At 36.9% G+C, this 17,218-nt stretch overlaps 2 protein-coding genes across 3 annotated transcripts; both read right to left on the bottom strand.

The window, feature by feature from the left end:
* Nucleotides 1-1,143: 1,143 nt before the first annotated feature.
* tmsb1 (thymosin beta 1) lies at nt 1,144-8,700 on the bottom strand. Its single transcript, XM_067456439.1, has 3 exons — nt 8,564-8,700; nt 7,128-7,237; nt 1,144-1,500 (listed from the first exon to the last, which is right to left on the bottom strand). Exons 2-3 carry the CDS (start codon nt 7,225-7,227, stop codon nt 1,460-1,462), a joined length of 141 nt encoding a protein of 46 aa, XP_067312540.1. The 5' UTR covers nt 7,228-7,237; nt 8,564-8,700; the 3' UTR covers nt 1,144-1,459.
* A 3,020-nt stretch (nt 8,701-11,720) lies between these two features.
* On the bottom strand, nt 11,721-16,034 carry LOC137092582 (solute carrier family 25 member 53-like). 2 transcript variants are annotated; one of them, XM_067456874.1, is made up of 2 exons: nt 15,306-16,034; nt 11,721-12,966 (listed from the first exon to the last, which is right to left on the bottom strand). In XM_067456874.1, exon 2 carries the CDS (start codon nt 12,953-12,955, stop codon nt 12,071-12,073), a length of 885 nt encoding a protein of 294 aa, XP_067312975.1. In that variant the 5' UTR covers nt 12,956-12,966; nt 15,306-16,034; the 3' UTR covers nt 11,721-12,070. The 2 variants fall into 2 exon arrangements, with proteins under 2 accessions (XP_067312975.1, XP_067312974.1); XM_067456873.1 differs by having other exon boundaries at nt 11,721-12,963; nt 15,306-16,033.
* Between the last annotated feature and the right edge of the window lie 1,184 nt (nt 16,035-17,218).

Genomic DNA, 17,218 nt, shown 5'->3' with positions numbered 1-17,218 from the left:
ATGTAATATCTCAATGAGTAATTTTATTCTACAATAACGATATGTATCACAATACAGTTATTTTTGTTGTAAATAAGGTTATGATATCAAAGTTTTTGATACCATTAAAATTTCATAATTCTTATCAGCATTTTCAATATTATTTTAAAAAAACTAATACTAGCCTAAAAAACTCTCAAGCTCAAGCTTACTGAAGACAATTAAACAGTGATAAAGAAAACTAACTGCAACAGAACCGACACCAATGAAATAGACCTGAAAAACTCTGGAAATACTACATAAAATGTATAAAGTAATCAAATGTGGGGGAAAAAATGCAGTCTTTACTGTGAAAATTAAATATATATTTATTCTTATTAAAGTTACAAAAGTGATTCAGTCGAGAGCAGTACGAGATTTTCTCTTTTTTGTAATTTGATCATATTATTAATGACAGCAGGTAAATTTGGATGCTGTCACTTTAAGACAATATCGAGCGAGTGTAACCAACGATAGAGACGATAGTCCAGAATGTCTACGGTTGACACATTTATATATATATATATATATCGGTTAACTGTGTATAACAGTATAACACCTGCCATTTTTTGTGACATCTGGAGTTCATTTTCTGCTCAAAATGACAGTCATACTCATAAATGATCTATTGAGTGTTACCATCACTGTATATTGTGTACAATACCTGAGGTGTTCAGATGCTGCGTTAATTCTGCGGTGTGGATTTGGTGTCTATATATATTGTATTATTTACTTGCAATAAATGTATTTAAGGAAACTTCAACTAAGTGAAATGTTTTTACTGGCCAAGTTCCATGTACTTCCTTAGTTAATTTGACATTTAGTTAAGTAGGTTTTACGTAATATGTGAAATTTGTGTGTGCAAAAACGTGCGCTAGAAAAATCAAGTACGGTTTACTTGGCTTTTTTAAGTGCTGTACCAAAAAATGTTGAGTAGGTTTTACTATGAATTATATAACGTTGATATTTACGCTTGAATTAAGCACTAATTGATAATTTACTTTGTTTTATGAATTCTTGCCTTTTAAGTTTTTCCTGTAAAAATTATTTTTTTCTGTAGTACTTCACCACATAATCATTTTTATCAGTGAGGAGACCATTACCAAGGATTCTTGACAGGACACATTTTAGAACTTTTTATCATTATTTATTAAACAAAAATATCATCTCACATGTCATTTAAAGGATGTCACCAGATTGATGTGGGCAGTCATTATTTGGTAATGACGATTACAGATATGTGCTCATTAACAGCCCACCATCTCCTCTCTAAATAACACATGTTAAAAAGATTGAAAATATCCACAGTTTCAATTAATACACGATTCTCGTCGTCTTAAAAATGCCATTCAATTTAAAAATGATCTGATATGCAGAAGTAGAGCAGACGTCCGGGGGCAGGACAGAAAGTGTGAGGATGTGAGAGGAGCCGTGACAGGATTCATTTTGCTCCTTCTCCAGTCTTCTTTTCTTGCTCAATATCTGTGAACAGATGAAACGAGAGTGGTGTAACAATGACTGTGGTGGTGTGGAGAGAATTTGCCCCATGACAAGAGAAACAGAAACCGTTTCATTAACACTTTGGGCTCAGGGTGCGTTTGCACAACAACGATGTACTAAAAGCAGAAATGGTTTTCCTTTGCCTTTTTCGTGTACAGGCGACAACGTTTTCAGAGCGATCCACGGATCCACAAAGCGACTAAAAGCTCTGTGTTACGCTGCCAGACCAGTAGATGGCGACGTCACTTTGTAAAGAAAAACTATGCGCCTATAAAATGAACAAAGCCACTTAAAGGCAAGCCTGCAATCATTTTTAATGGATGTCCAGCACCTAATATCGCTCATTTCACCATCTCAGTTAACTATACACTGTAAAAAAGTTAGTAAAAATAGGGCACAATTGTACTGTACACTCTAAAAAATGCTGGGTTAAAAACAACCCAAGTTGGGTTGAAAATGCACCGACCCAACAATTGGGTTGTTTTAACCCAATGGTTGAGTTGTTCTTACCCAGCAATTGGGTTGTCCTAAGCAACATTTAACCCAACCACTGGGTTAAAACAACTCAACCACTGGGTTAAAACAACCCAATTGTTGGGTCGGTGCATTTTCAACCCAACTTGGGTTGTTTTTAACCCAGCATTTTTTAGAGTGTATATATATGAAGGAATTTTCCGTATTGTCTTTTTACAGGTGTTTCACCTGTATTTTGAATTACACATTGCATTAGTTTGTGTTTTAAGTGTTAACGGAAATTTCAGAAAATGATCTGGCAGAAAATGATCTGTACATTTTCCGTTTTTATTTTTTACAGTGTAGACCTGATATGGACCGGCACTGAGTAACCCACTTCTTGCCAAAATAACCTTGAATTTGGTTGTTTTTGCCAAAATAACTAGATGTATGATATTCCATCATGTAATCACTGTTGACTTTGCTTATAAGAAGTTTGGTTTCATTTCTTTGACATGTTCATGTTCTGGATGACTATTCTTGGGCTGTGGTTCGAAGTCTATTACATTTTCACTGACAGCACACATTTTGCCTTGTTTTAGCCTGGACGTCAGGGCTGTTTGGACCGTTATTAGCCATCTTTTAAATGCAAATTGCTTTCTGGGAGGCTTCACTAAGCGCTAATAAACTGCTTTTGTGAGAATAAAGCTTAATCATTTAATGAACCGACAGCACATCAGCTAATCTTCAACATGTTTGCTCTTGGATTGATATATTTTTAGGTTTACACAGAGAGAAAAAAAATCCTGTTTTATAAGAAGTCACAGACATTTTTGCGTGACAGCCGGGTATGATTAATTTTACGGCACTTCTTATTCCTACACTGTCAGAAAAAAAGGTACAGTGCTGTCACTGGGGCGGTACCCTACGGTACAAAACCGAAAAGGTACTACTATGTACCTTTAAGGTACTAATTCACACTCTTAAGGTACTAATATGTACCATTTAGGGGTGAGTAAGGTACAAAGATGTACCTTTTCACTTTTGTACCTTTAGAGTACCGCCCCAGTGACAGCACTGTACCTATTTTTCTGAGAGAGTAATCTCATAATTTGAGTTATGTAATCAGATTAAAAAGTTTTTCAAGTAACTAGTAAAGAAATGCATTACTTTTAGAATAGAAATCTGTTACTTTTTCAAATAAGTAACGCAAGTTACTTTATTTATCGACTGATAGCTCTCGTCCCAATGTTGAGAAAAATCGAGGCGTCTGTGAACATGATGGATATTATAGGATAGTTTTAGACTTAATGTGGGCATGCATTTACTAATCAGTATTTCTCAAAATGAGCAAGATCAGTCAAATGGTAAATCAGAAGACTATGCAAACCTCAGATTACTAAATATGTAAATAAATAAAACAAATATTTAATGCATTTAAATCTCAATTTATTGACCAATGTACTTGCAGATGACCTTTAATGATTGTGTTAAACCCATTTAAATGTGAATCTGCCTTTTCTTCAGCCTTAGTATTTCAATTTTGGTGTGAAAGGGTCTTTACATTTGCCCCAAAACAGAACTTTTTTGTTATAAAAATAAAAAAAACACACACACAAAAGTAACGTAATGCATTACTTTTGTTAAAAAGTAACTAAATTAGTTACTTTTTAACGGAATATTATAATGCATACCTTTTCAAAGTAACTTTCCTCAACATTGGTCACCGTCACCAAATTTGCAAATTAGACAAAAACGGTAAAAGTTTTCAAAAACTTGCACTTTGAAACTCAAAAACGTCAAAAGTTTGTTTCCAGGCCTCTAAAACACTAGCCTGTATGCCAGCCGAACATAGCCCCGCCCACAGCATTTGAGGTCGGGAAGTTCGGTCTGGACTTGATCCGTTGTGGAGCAACTACGCTCGAACCAGAGCTGTTCGGACCAATCAAATCATCAGGGCGGGCGTTATACGATGATCGACAGATGATCAACAGTAACGTCACCAAAGAGCGCTTGGGTTGAAGTTGTTCTAATGCTAAACGGAGAACTTGTTCTTATGCGTTCACCTTTACTATTTCTCTCAGAACTTATGATCGTGTTGGTAAGTACTCCGTGTATCCTGAAATTCTTTTACAACACCGGCAAATATCGTTTACACTCATCTTCTTCTCCTTTTTCTAGTGTGTGTGTGCAGATTGGTTGTAGGTCTGTCCAAATAAGTGCAGAGGCCTTTCTTTCCTGGTTCGGTTGAAACGCCCCAATAATCACAATGGAGCAGAATCAGACTCATATTCTGACTAAAGTATGACCACGGGAGGCTACCAAAACACCGTTGTGTAAATTAACAGACAAATTGCATTAAAAAAGTCTTCTCTTTTTATAGAAAACGGTATTGTGTAAACGGCCCCAGAGTGTGAAATATTGCTTAACTCTGGGTTAAAAGTGGCCTGAAGATTAGCATGAAAGATATGTAAATAAAAATGCAAGCGACAAATGCTACAAATGAAAAGCAAGGATTCGTTTTTAGCTAATAAACAAGGGTCACTGGCCATCTAAAACATTCTGAGAACCAAAGTTATAGATTAGGGTTTCCTCAGGACGCATGGGTTAAATCAGGTGTTTTAATAAATTCATAAAACACTGTTATGGAGCATGACTTGTACTCGAGCACATCATATGCTGCTTTGAAACAACCTTTACTGTAGCCGTATATAAATTAAAGTGACTTGACTAAATGATCATTACAATGCCAGCGCATACAGATATGCAAGAAAGTTTCTTGTACATTTTTCTCTTGTTTTTGAGGAAACTGTAAATGCAAATTTTTATGTAAATGAATGACTTCCACTGAATGAGCAAAACAAAGGCACATTAAACACAAAACACTGTGGGAAGAAATGTAAATGGGTCATGTGGAAGATGTTTATAATTATTAGTAGTAGTTGAGACATTGACCTGAGCAAGCTTGACAAGCTGTACTGAAAACTAAAGGCAATGCTTGAGGAAAATAAATACTTAAATCTACTCAGTATGTGTCGACTTAAAGGGTTAGTTCACCCAAAAATGAAAATTTGGTCATTAATTCCTCACCCTAATGTCGTTCGACATCCGTCAGACCTCCGTTCATCTTCACACACAGATGAAGATATTAGTGTTGAAATCTGATGGCTCAGAAAGGCCTTCATTGACACCAATGTCATTTCCTCTCTCAAGACCCATAAAGGCACTAAAGACGTCGTTACAAAGCCCATCTCACTACAGCGGCTCTACAATCATTTTATGAAGCGGCGAGAATAGTTTTTGTGCCAAAAAAACGAACTTATATAGTGATGGTCTGATTTCGAAACAAAGATTCAAACCGTTATGAATCAGTGAATCGATTCATGATTCAGATCACGTGTCAAACTGCTGAAATCACGTGAAATTAGCGATCCAAATTATGAATCGAATCACTGATTTATAACGGTTCGAATCTTTGGTTGTTTTTTTGGGCACAAAAACTCTTCCCGTGTCTTCATTAAATGATTGTAGAGCCGCTGTAGTGAGATGGGGTTTGTAACGACGTCTTTAGTGCCTTTATGGGTCTTGAGAGAGGAAATGACATTGGTGTCAATGAAGGCCTTTCTGAGCCATCGGATTTCAACACTAATATCATCATCTGTGTCTGACGATGAACGGAGGTCTGGCGGGTGTCGAACGACATGAGGGTGAGGAATTAATGACAGGATTTTCATTTTTGGGTGAACTAATCCTTTAAGTGTCTCATCTTATCAGGGCCGGCCCGTGGCATAGGCGGAATAGGCAAATGCTTGGGGCGCCACTCGTCCATAGGGGCGCCAAAATGAGTGATTTTTCCGGTTTTATTACTGCTACTTTTTATTCATATTAATTCAAAATATTACCAAAAAAACCTTAAACAAATCCCCAGACTCTTCCCAGACCACCGCATCAATCTCCTCTTGCGAGTGCTTTAGTGTGTCCGACATTGAACGCGCGATCAGTTTAACGTTGGGGATTTGTTGTCGCGTCACCTCTCGCGCATCTAACAGACAGGATTGTGCTTGTTTGCGCACCAGTGAAAGTTGGAAAGTTGCCTAATTATTTATGACGGATGGCCAATGTGTCAAAAAGACTGAAGCCCTCTAATAACAGGAATATAAAGGAATAAGGGGATAAAGACAGAGGTAAAGTGATGAAATTAATGAACAGTTTATCTAAATGCATTATCTAAATATGAATGTTTGCTAATTAATTACAATTATTTTTATCTTAAACTTTATGTAAGCAACTGTTCTGGATGATCAGAATCAGTAAAAAAATTATGTCAATTTTTTATAAACATATATAATTTTTTTTAATAGCCTAATGTTTTTACTCAGTTGTGCATTTGTAAGGGGATATATGGCGTTTGTAAAATGTCTTTTCTGAAATTAGTAATGATATTTATCTACAGGTTTATCTAAAATAGCTAAAAAATTAAATAAAATGCACACTAAATATAAAAATTTCTTAAAAAGTTTAATTCATGGTGAAAACATGAGCATGCATAGTTTAGTGGAGGATATACGTATACACACATTTTTGTATATATATATATATATGTATGTGTGTGTGTGTCCTTGTTTATATTACGTGTGTGTGTGTGTGTGTGTGTGTGTGTGTGTGTGTGTGTGTGTGTGTGTGTGTGTGTGTGTGTGTGTGTGTGTGTGTGTGTGTGTGTGTGTGTGTGTGTGTGTGCTTGTTTATTTTTATTTTAAAAATTATAAAAACACAACCAACATATAAAAACCAAAATGAGGGGCACCAAGTAAAATCTTGCCTAGGGCAGCAAATTGGTCAGGGCCGGCCCTGCATCTTCTCATTCCCTGCCATATGCAGTAACATTTTATACTTGTGTGGAGGGGTGTATGTTGCATCAATATTCATTAAAGAAAATCTAGCCTAAAGTTCACAACAAGCGTTTGTAAATCTTGCTGCAGCTGATAATCACAGGAGTGCCACTCCTTTCAGCTCGGCTCTTATCTCAGCAGAATTCCTCTATGTGTATATTCTTGCATTGTTTGCTTTGCCGTGTCAGATCGGCACAAGACCGTGCAAGGGTGAGCTGTGATCTGGAACAATGAATCATTAAGGGCGAGGCTGCCAAACACGCTTACCTTCTTTAGTCGGCAGAGTGTTCTTCTCCGCCGTGTTGGTCTTTTTTAGACATTTCTTGTCAAAGTTCTTCACTTCTTCTTTAACAGGGTTATCACTCATTTTGGAGAGTCTGTGAGAATCCAAGAAATTGAATATGTTACAGACAGATTCAGTCTGCTTAATCCTTAGTCATTAAAAACTTTATTTACAGACATTATAATGCTTTGGTCAAACAAAATGTGTATTGCTGTTCTCAAACATAGCTGGCAAGGCCTATAACCACATCTAAACTGTGGTTAAACCACATTTCTAAAAGCAGAAGTGCCATTTTTAACTACTGGAGAGCTATTTCCTCAAAGGTGTAAGTTGACATTTTCCTGACTTTGTATGGACACGTCGTAAATTGTGCCCCACCCGACCCTCAGGTGTTTGTTCAAAAACCAGGTTACACAACCCCTTATCAGCAAGATGACACACATTAATGCATTATTGAAATGGTTGTTTCTTTGCTTTTTGTGCATTTGCAGAAAAATAAAATCTAAGTGCCCTGAAGCATGATAAAAGCCAGCATAATACTAAAGCAACAGAAAAACAGGAAGTCATGTTACAAAATCACTCTGTGTGAAGCCATCTTAACACATGTGATGATCCAACTTCATGTCACAATGTTGTCTTGGCATAACCAAATTTTGTTAAGCAATACAACAGCATCTTTGTATTCAAGCCATTACATAATATGACTGATTTAGTTTTAATGGCCAGATCATGCTCACATTTTGCAGTCTTATAATTTAACATCAGATCATCTCTCCAAAAAGACACACACATTTAGCTATACACGCCTTTTATTCGCATGTTCTTATTTTCCAGACGACAACAGCCCCAAACACACACACACACATATGTGGTAAACGTGAATAATGTTGCCAGAAGGGCAGTGTGGTAATGAAGTTAATCACGTTTAAAATCCTCATATCTTCACCACACCCTATACGACTCGGCGCCAAATCTCAGGGATTTCGCAACACCCTCAAAATCCTGAAAACGTCCCAAACGACGTTTTGCTACAACTGTCTTTAATGCACCATGAGAATTAATGACAGATTGCACAGAGCAGAAGGCATACACACCTTTTCTACACCGCATACGACAAACTAGTACGCGCTTAATAAACTAACCTGCATGCGCACACTACGCATACTGCATTAACATACAAGCATATGTTGCACTGTCTTGAAATTTAAAATCCCTTCATATTATTACTATACATATTAAATGCATATGCTATTTAAACGTATATTCTCAAAATCGCATGTTTACAATTGTATAATGTGCATGCACACTTTTAAACGCAAATAACGTTTACATACTAATATCTGAAATAGATAGTATGCAAATAATTCATTTATATGGTATATTTCTTGGATTATATAAACGCATAATTCAGGAGGCTTACCTGGTGGTGGCCTCAGGAGCTGTGGTAAAAAATCTATCTTAAACAGATTCTCTGTGCGGTGCTTAAGGTAGGCAGCTGGTTTAAATAGCCATCACACCCCGTTGCGCAACATGTAATCCAATCGCTCGGATTGGCCCAATCTCTCACTCCTGTGTTCTGATTGGGTAAACCTGAAGCGCAGTGAAGTAACGGTGAATAGGAAGGACAGTTAGTGAAAGTGAAAAATATCCAGTTAGGTACTTCTTAAAGAAATTTAGAAGCGATATTGATGCTTCCTGCTCTTTTTGTGAAGCCTCTTCTGAAACTGTCGATCATTTGTTTTGGGAATGTCCTTTTACTCGATCTTTCTGGAATAATATTGATGCAGATCTGACCAAAAAGAATGTGTCTAAATGAGAAATATTTTGGACAATGCATTGTCCAAAATATTTCTCATTAAGACACATTCTTTTTGGCTTTTATGTCAAAGACAATAATCTAATTGATGCTAGTTTTTGTATAAACCTTCTTTTATTTATTGAAAAGTTTCACATCCATAAATGTAAATTTATGAAAAGTAAACCCCACTTTAACTTCTTTAAAGAAGAACTGAAGATTAAATACAATTTCAACTTCGGTTAATAAGAAAGCAATGAAAACATCAAGAATTTGTGCCATGTTTAATATTCTTTCTTAATACTTCTTTCTTTATTTTCGCCCTCTTCTTTCTTTTCTTTTTCTTCTCTTCTCTCCGCTTCCTTCACTTTTAGGTTTATTGTTCAACAGATTTTAACTTTTTACATACTTTTTGATTTAAAAGATGGTTTATATTTCTTGTATGTATCAAATTATTTTGTTTGTTAATTTTGCAATAATAATCCACACAAAAAACTCGCATCAAAACGCTGCAGCTGAAGTACTTCTCTATTGAAGCTTGCTTCCGCCACTGAATAAACTTTAATATTTGTCTTTATCTCGATATTTTTTATTTTTATAATTAAAGCAGGCCTATATACCAGTGAGCTGAGAGCAGTACAGACCCTGGACCAGTTTAAAGCTGAACTGAAGAGTTTTCTGTTCAGAAAGTTGATTGTTTGTTTTATTCTATATTTTTACTTTTTATTATTTTTTGTTATTTTTCCTTTTTACATTGTTGCACTTTGAGATTCTTCGGAATGAACAGTGCTTTATAGGCCAAATAAAATCTAATATTATTATGTCGCACATCTAACATTTTGCAATATATCGCAAATATCAGAGGAAAAAGCCGGTGTTATCTTTTCAAATGTTTTATTCCGTGGCGGAAACAATTAAGATTTCATACTTTTACACCTCTTTTCATAACTTTATGATGTCAAGGACCCCCCAAATATGATGAATCTTTTATGACAGACCCCCTTCCTAAAATCCATCTATATATTTGTTTGTATGAAAAAAACATTTAATCTGTTAGACAAGTGTGACATTATAAATACAACACATAGTTTCCGAATTTAAAGGTGCACTATGTAGTATTTTTGCAGTAAAATATCCAAAAACCACTAGGCCGGTGTTATATACTTTGTTCAGTTGAGTACCTACAATATCCCAGATGTTTCCAACTATTTGTAAATTGTGAGAAAATTGCTATTTTAACTAATGACCGGGACGTGTGAGCATAGCGTTTGAGCGAGTCGCTTGTCAATTGGGTCATATCTGCGCTACCCTCGGTTTCGGCTTTTATTTGGCAGGAGCGCTTTACTCTTAGACATGTGAACAAGTGAACGCACGGAGTAACGTCATAACATCATTTTAAAGACACTTAAATGTATCTCAAATAAAAATGATTTGTATAAGAAACTTTCACAAAGCAGCTTACGTCCTGCACTTATAACCCCAGTGAGAGAGATAAAGGGGACTATAGTGAGAAAAACTCACCAGAAAGATTCTGGAAAGTATGTATATGGCAAGAAAGGAGAGAAACATTTAGAAATGAAACAGTTATAATGTTTGGTAGTCTTTGTCCATTTTTACTTTCTCTTTTCTGGGGACCCCTTAGAACCTTCTGGAGGACCCCTGGGAGTCCCCGGACCCCAGTTTGAAAACCCCTGACCTAGAGAATGAGGCAGTGAACACACCAGCACCGCCATCTTGTGGCGATTAGCACCTTCAGGTGCTGAGGCAAAATACAAGTTCCTAATTTCTAATTCTAAGGGGAACAAACAAGAATGCTCTTTTAATTAAAATCGAATCAATAAAGAGCACACTAGATAGCCTAGACTGAAATCTGAAAACGTGGATAAACTACTTTCAGTTTCTCTTAAAGAGGATATTCACCCATAAATTATAATTCTTTCATCATTTACTCACTGGTCCAACTTTTCTTTCTCCACACTGTGGAAGTCAATGGGTCCCATCAACTGTTTGGTAAGGTTGCCCATATTCTTCAAAATAATCTTTTGTGTTCAGCAGAAGAAAGGAATTTGTTTGGAACAATGCTGGGTTAAAAACCCACGTTGAGTTGAAAATGGACACACTTAGCAATTGGGTTGTTTTAACCCAGCGGTTAGGATAAATGTTTGCTTAAAGCAATCCAATTGTTGGGTTTGTCTAGCGTAGAAATCTAGGCACACCCTAGCGGCAGCAAATCTAATTTGCAACCAACTCTCCGACTTGCTAGCTGGAAAAACCAAACTCTGGTCAGGCCAATCACATCGTGTATAGAGTCGGTGGGCGGGGCTTAGCATAATAACGGCAGAGTTGCAGAGGTTCTGCGTGCTTCTTGTAAACAAAGAAGCTGGCGAACGGCGGTATTTGGAAGATGTGGAGTTGAGCTTTTCTTTGAGGACAAAGAACGGCACTGAAGTCATTCTTAAAAAGGGAAGATGTGTTCTGAGTTTTACCGTACCGATACGGCGAAAGTACTAGTACTAGCTCGCTTCACGTTGCTCAACAAGCTCTGCTTCACCTTCGTTGCTCTGGTTGGTTGTAGCGCTATCCTATCGCGTGCAGAGGGAGTTTGAAAGACAACCGTTTATCCGCCCCTCGGATTGAGCTGTCAATGGTGAGTTTCCAGACTTGTCAGGCTATGGGTTTGTCCGTATTCGACCCAACATGGATTTTTTTTAACTCAGCATTTTTTAGAGTGCGAGTATCCCATATGGGATCAGTGCTAAATTACGACAGAAATAACCACGGACAAACATTTTATTTTTGAGCAACATAAACAGAGGGGAACATTTTCCCACATATCTTCCAATAAAATACCATGTTCATTAAAAACAGTTCCACATGCTCTTGCAGGACAAACAGCATCTGAGGTATATTCAAGTACACAATAATGAGAGTAATGCTTTGGTCATTTCAAGTGGACTAAAACCGTCACTTTCCCTTAAATGGGTCGTTGTTACATCTTTAATAGAACAGAACTATTTCACAAGCTTTCATTATATACGATACAGTGCAGATTCATATCTGTGCATCGATGAATACTTCAGCAGACTTGGCAGCATTGATTATTAACCTGAGTTGCTCTGGGCTTGTGGACTGTCATCTCGAGTGTCTCTCCAGCTGGTCATATATGGCTGTAGTGATTCCCCAAGTTACGCAGGAGCGCAAAATGACCAAGAATCCTCCACGGTACAGAAAAACCAATCTGTGCTGACGGGCCGCCCAAAGCCGCTGCCAGCTGGTTTTTACTCCTCTATCTCCTCCCTCTACTTGAGCCTGCATGTTGGCCACCAAAACAGAAAGAGGGTAGAGCGGTAGACTGATCACCATTGAGTTAAAGACCCCAGCCATGAAAGAAGCTACAACCGGAGAACAGCCATAAGCCCTGAGATTCTTAGACATGGGGTCCTTCAGGCCAAAATACAGGCTGCTCCCTAAGGCATTACGGACGAGTATAGGCAGAAAGGCTGTGTAGTACCCTGATGCTAAAGGCCTCGAAGCTAGTTTGAGCAATATGCTTCTTAAGGTAGGAAGGCGATTGTCGTTTCTGCTGTTTTGCAAGACGTTCTGCACACGCTCAAATGGGGTAAAGAGCAAGGCCTCCACCAAACCTGCACCGAATCCGGCCAGGGCAGGGATGGCGTTCCTGGGAAGAGGATCCAAAGAGCAGAGGGATAGCTGCTGTAGGAAAGTGTCCTGGAGGCCGAACAGAAGTGTGCCATTTAGGGACCTCATTAGCAAAGGTGGTGCGACTCCACGGTATAGTTTCACGGGACCCTCCTTTAATAACTGGGCCACCGCTTGTCGCACTAACGTGTTGTGCAGCTGCTGGCGAAAGACGGTCTTGTACAAAGGGAATGTAATTATGGTGGTCAAGGTGGAAATTAGGCTAGAAGTCCCTCCGTGCAAGTAGCTGCGAAACCAGGCCGTAGAGTCCGCAGATTTGAGGATGTCTTCCTGGCTGTGATCCGAATTGCTTCCCATCTCCGGAACTGCTGGGGTAAGTCAAACTGCATTAATACGTTAAACTGCATTACATTAGGAAATATTTTTTTTGCGAACACAAAGCCACACTGACATACATTCAAGTACACAATGAAGGTAGGCGGTCACGTCATTTTATACAATTCATCAATTTCTGTAAATCGCCATTTATCATAAATGATCTGATTTTGAAATTCACAATTTATCTCCAGACTCTGTAGATTAAAATGAAAGGGATAGTTCCCCCCAAAATGAAAACTTTCATACCCTCATGTTGTTCCAAACCAAGACCTTGGTTGTTATTTTTGGACCAAAATGTATTTTTGATGCCTCAAGAGACTCTAATTAACCCACTGATGTCTCATATGGACTACTTTGATGATATTTTTATTCCCTTTCTGGACATGGACAGTTTAGTGTGCATACACTTGCATCCGCTCTCTGACTAAATATAAAATATCTTAAACTGTGTGTGAAGATGAACGGAGGTCTTACGGGTGTGGAACGACATTAGGGTCATACATTTCTTTTTTGGGTGAACTAACCCTTTCAAGTGGTGTTACATCATACAAGTATGCACTCAGAGGAAGATTGTGAGGGCTGAGGGTTTCATTTGGGACCCCAAGCTTGGCAGAACGGTCACATGCACACAGATAGGCTACACCTCCATCCAACACTAAACCACTAAAGGCGATTTGCGTTTTGGTTTGTCAGACCTTCACCAATATTTGCACACATTAACTTTAGATCCAAATAATTTTGATACAGTAAACTGCGCTATAGGCTATTTGTTATGTGTAGCTCACCTCTTGTGGACACCACATCCAAACTTCTCTTCTAGCTATGAAAACGAGTCAATCTAATAAGAAGAAAAGCGCTTAGTTCAATGAATTTCTATGATCTGATGAAGGCCATAATACTACTGTTGTCCACTAGAGTGAGCCACATCATAAGAAAAACTCTCAGGTCTCTTTGATTACAGTTTTTCTCAGTCGCTTTGGTACATTTCTCAGATCAGAATTGAAGTTCTCAAAACTACCTGTTCAATTCTCACATCATTGTTTCACTTGTGCACATCACAAAAGCAGTTTTTTCATTTCTTTGAACAAGTTGCAAATGCTTTGGTACATCCATGCAAATGGTTATGTACAATTCTCTGTTGTTTCCTACATTATCAGTTGCTTATGTCATGTTGATCAAAATGTATTATATTGGGTGTCTGTTGAATAGTCTCACCCCCCACAACATTTAGGCACAAGCTCATAGCATACGTCTTTACATGCAAAATGGTTCAACAAGGTATCATAATATGTCAAGCATATTTCTATACTTTCTATATTTTCATTAGACTTTTTTTCTAAATCCGTCCTGAATTGGTCAATTGCTCCCAGGTGAATCGTGACTTGCTCTAACGAAGGTGCTTCTCATGAAACATCAACTAGCAGGTGTGTGTGTGTGTGTGTGTGTATGTATGTATATATATATATATATATATATATATATATATATATATATATATATATATATATATATATATATATATATATATATATATATATATATTCTACAGCACCGCATGCACAGTTTTTCCTATGTTCAGATTTCTTTAGGTTTTTTTTTGTGTGTGTGTGTGTGTGTGTGCTATTCAGTGCTGTCTTTTCATTTCTTTAGCCGTAGTTTCCATCAGAACATCCCTCCAGAGTAAACTGTTATATTGACAACATGACTAAACAATTTGACTGTCTTATCCGTACACAATGACACAAGGACTTGTCATTCTGATGGCACTGACATGTTCATTGACACAGATATTTACTTTTGAGAGATAAACTAAGGATTTTTAGTAAGAGTGGCTTTTGCAGGTTATCCATGGTGTTTTTCTATTTGTACAAATTGTTTTGAGAAATGCACTTACTGTTTTGCAAATTGTGAGTTTGATTCGAGAAATGTACCAAAGCGACTGAGAAAAACTGTAAAATCAGTGTAAAAGGTTCAATAGATTAGATAAGACTCGTGTAAACAAAATACATATTCACTGTAGCTTATTGTGCAGATGAATATAATCAATGCCAGGCTGAATGCATTGCTATAAACATTTTAAATGTTGTTGTCTTCCCATTAATTGTAGGCTAAAGATTAAGAAACAGAAATATATCTTTATGTTCAGAGTGGGTGTAGCCCTAACCCATTTATCCAGAGCCTCACAAATGAGGAATTGCTAACGGGAACTGTAAATGTGCACTAGCTTTTATTCCAGACAGTAGCCCATTAATAACCGAAAGTAATATTAACCCCACCCTGATCAATGGACTGAACCCTCTAACAGCCCTGTCCTCACATTTAGACTTACCTTTGGAAAGGTCTCTGCAAATGTTTCCTGTAAAATTATACACAAAACCTGTGATATTCCTCTTCAATACTGGTGTGTCGCGTGGTGTTTATAATAAATAGAAGACCTTCGGGTAAAATGAAACTGAAACAAAAAGGAACCAAAAATAAAGGACAAATACCCTCATTAAAGAAAATTGAAACGAGAGTGGAAAAAGCAAAATTGCTACCTCAAATCTTAGGCTTTCAGTTTTGGGCGAATGTAAGCCAATCCTTTAAGACTAGCACTATTCTAAGACACTCGAAGGAAATAAAAAAAGAAAAGAAAGCACTATTAAAATCTGCAATATGATATAGATAGAAGGTCATCTGTACAGACGTCCTATGATAAGACGCGAGCTCGAGCGTGACGTTTGCATGAAGTCATGCTTCCTGTCGCGTTTGAAATGTTATTGTGACTAACTCAAATAACAATAATAATAATAATAATTTGATAAATGACAGCTCCGATATAACTGCCGCGCTGTTTTAATAATCTATATTTTAGTTAAATTATTCGCGCCATCCTACACAGCTCCATATGACAACATAACGGTACACTGGCTCATGTACGTTAAACCTCGCTCACCATCTTTCTTTGTTTAATGGTTTCGTTTTAACTTCCTGTAATCTATACATTCTCCGTTTCATAACAAATTAATTAAACAGATTAGCAAAATGCAATGTTTGCTTGCATACACCGCGCAAAAAAAATAAAAATAAAATAAAAAAAATAGCCTCTTTTTTAGTATTGTCTTGATTCCAGACCAAATCTCTACAGATTCTTAAAATCAAGATGCTTTTCCTAGATAAGTAAAATTACATAAGATATCCCTCTCATTTTATGGGGAAAAAAGTCCAAATTAAGCGAGTTTTTACTTAAATCAAGCACAATACTCTGCCAATGGGGTAAGAAAACAATTATTTGTGTTTGAAATCTTGTTTGTCCCAAACAGAAAAACGATTTACCTTACCCCATTGGCAGATAATTTAGCATATTTTAAGCAAAAACTCGCTTTCTTTGGACTTTTTTCCCCATAAAATGAGAGGAATATCTTATGTAATTTTAATTTTAACACCTAAAAAGGACCAAAAAAATCTTCATTTTTTGCATTTTATTATTTAAAGGTGCAGTATGCACACTTTAGCGCCATCTAAAAGGGTGAGGTTGTGAAAAGCAACCGCCCACAGCTCACCCCTCTCTTTCAAAACGCAAAGAGAAGCTAAAAAAATGTATATCTAAATGTAGAGGCAAAAACAATTATCTCGATATCGTCACTATTTTTACAATATCCGATATATATCTCAATATGTTTGCAATTGCTTTTAAATATAAAAAATATATACATTTTCTTTTGCCTCCATTAAAAACAACAAAAACTATTTAGATAGAACCAAATTAAATACAAAATGTTTATGTTTACTGAACAGGTTGGGATGACCCAAATCTTAAATCATGATACGAGTAATTTAATATCTTTTTAAATGTACTTCTATAATTACAATAAATATTTTTAATTCTACGGTGGCCGAAACAGGACAAAAATGTCATCTGGGACAGCAGATTAGCTAGTACCATGTAGAGAAGTTTGTCCTTTTAGGGCTACTGTAGAAACATGACTGTACAAAATGGCGACTTCAAGGTAAGGGAGACCCGCGGTGTGAGTAGATAGAAACAGCTTATTCTAAGGTAATACAAAGATAACGGTACATTATGTAAGGTCTTTATACACCGCTGAAAACAGTTATGTACCGGTATATTAGGTTGCATTTCTGTTAGTAGATCCTCAAATACTACACACTGCACCTTTAAATCGATGTCTTCTCAGCAGAACGCATCAATAATTAGTGATCTGATGTAAAAATGCCGCACAGCAACATCACCACAATACTTAC

This window comes from Pseudorasbora parva, chromosome 11 (assembly GCF_024679245.1).
Source record: "Pseudorasbora parva isolate DD20220531a chromosome 11, ASM2467924v1, whole genome shotgun sequence".
Lineage (NCBI taxonomy): Eukaryota > Metazoa > Chordata > Actinopteri > Cypriniformes > Gobionidae > Pseudorasbora > Pseudorasbora parva.
Note: the sequence above shows the minus strand (reverse complement) of the source record. Positions and strands in the feature narration are given on the sequence as shown.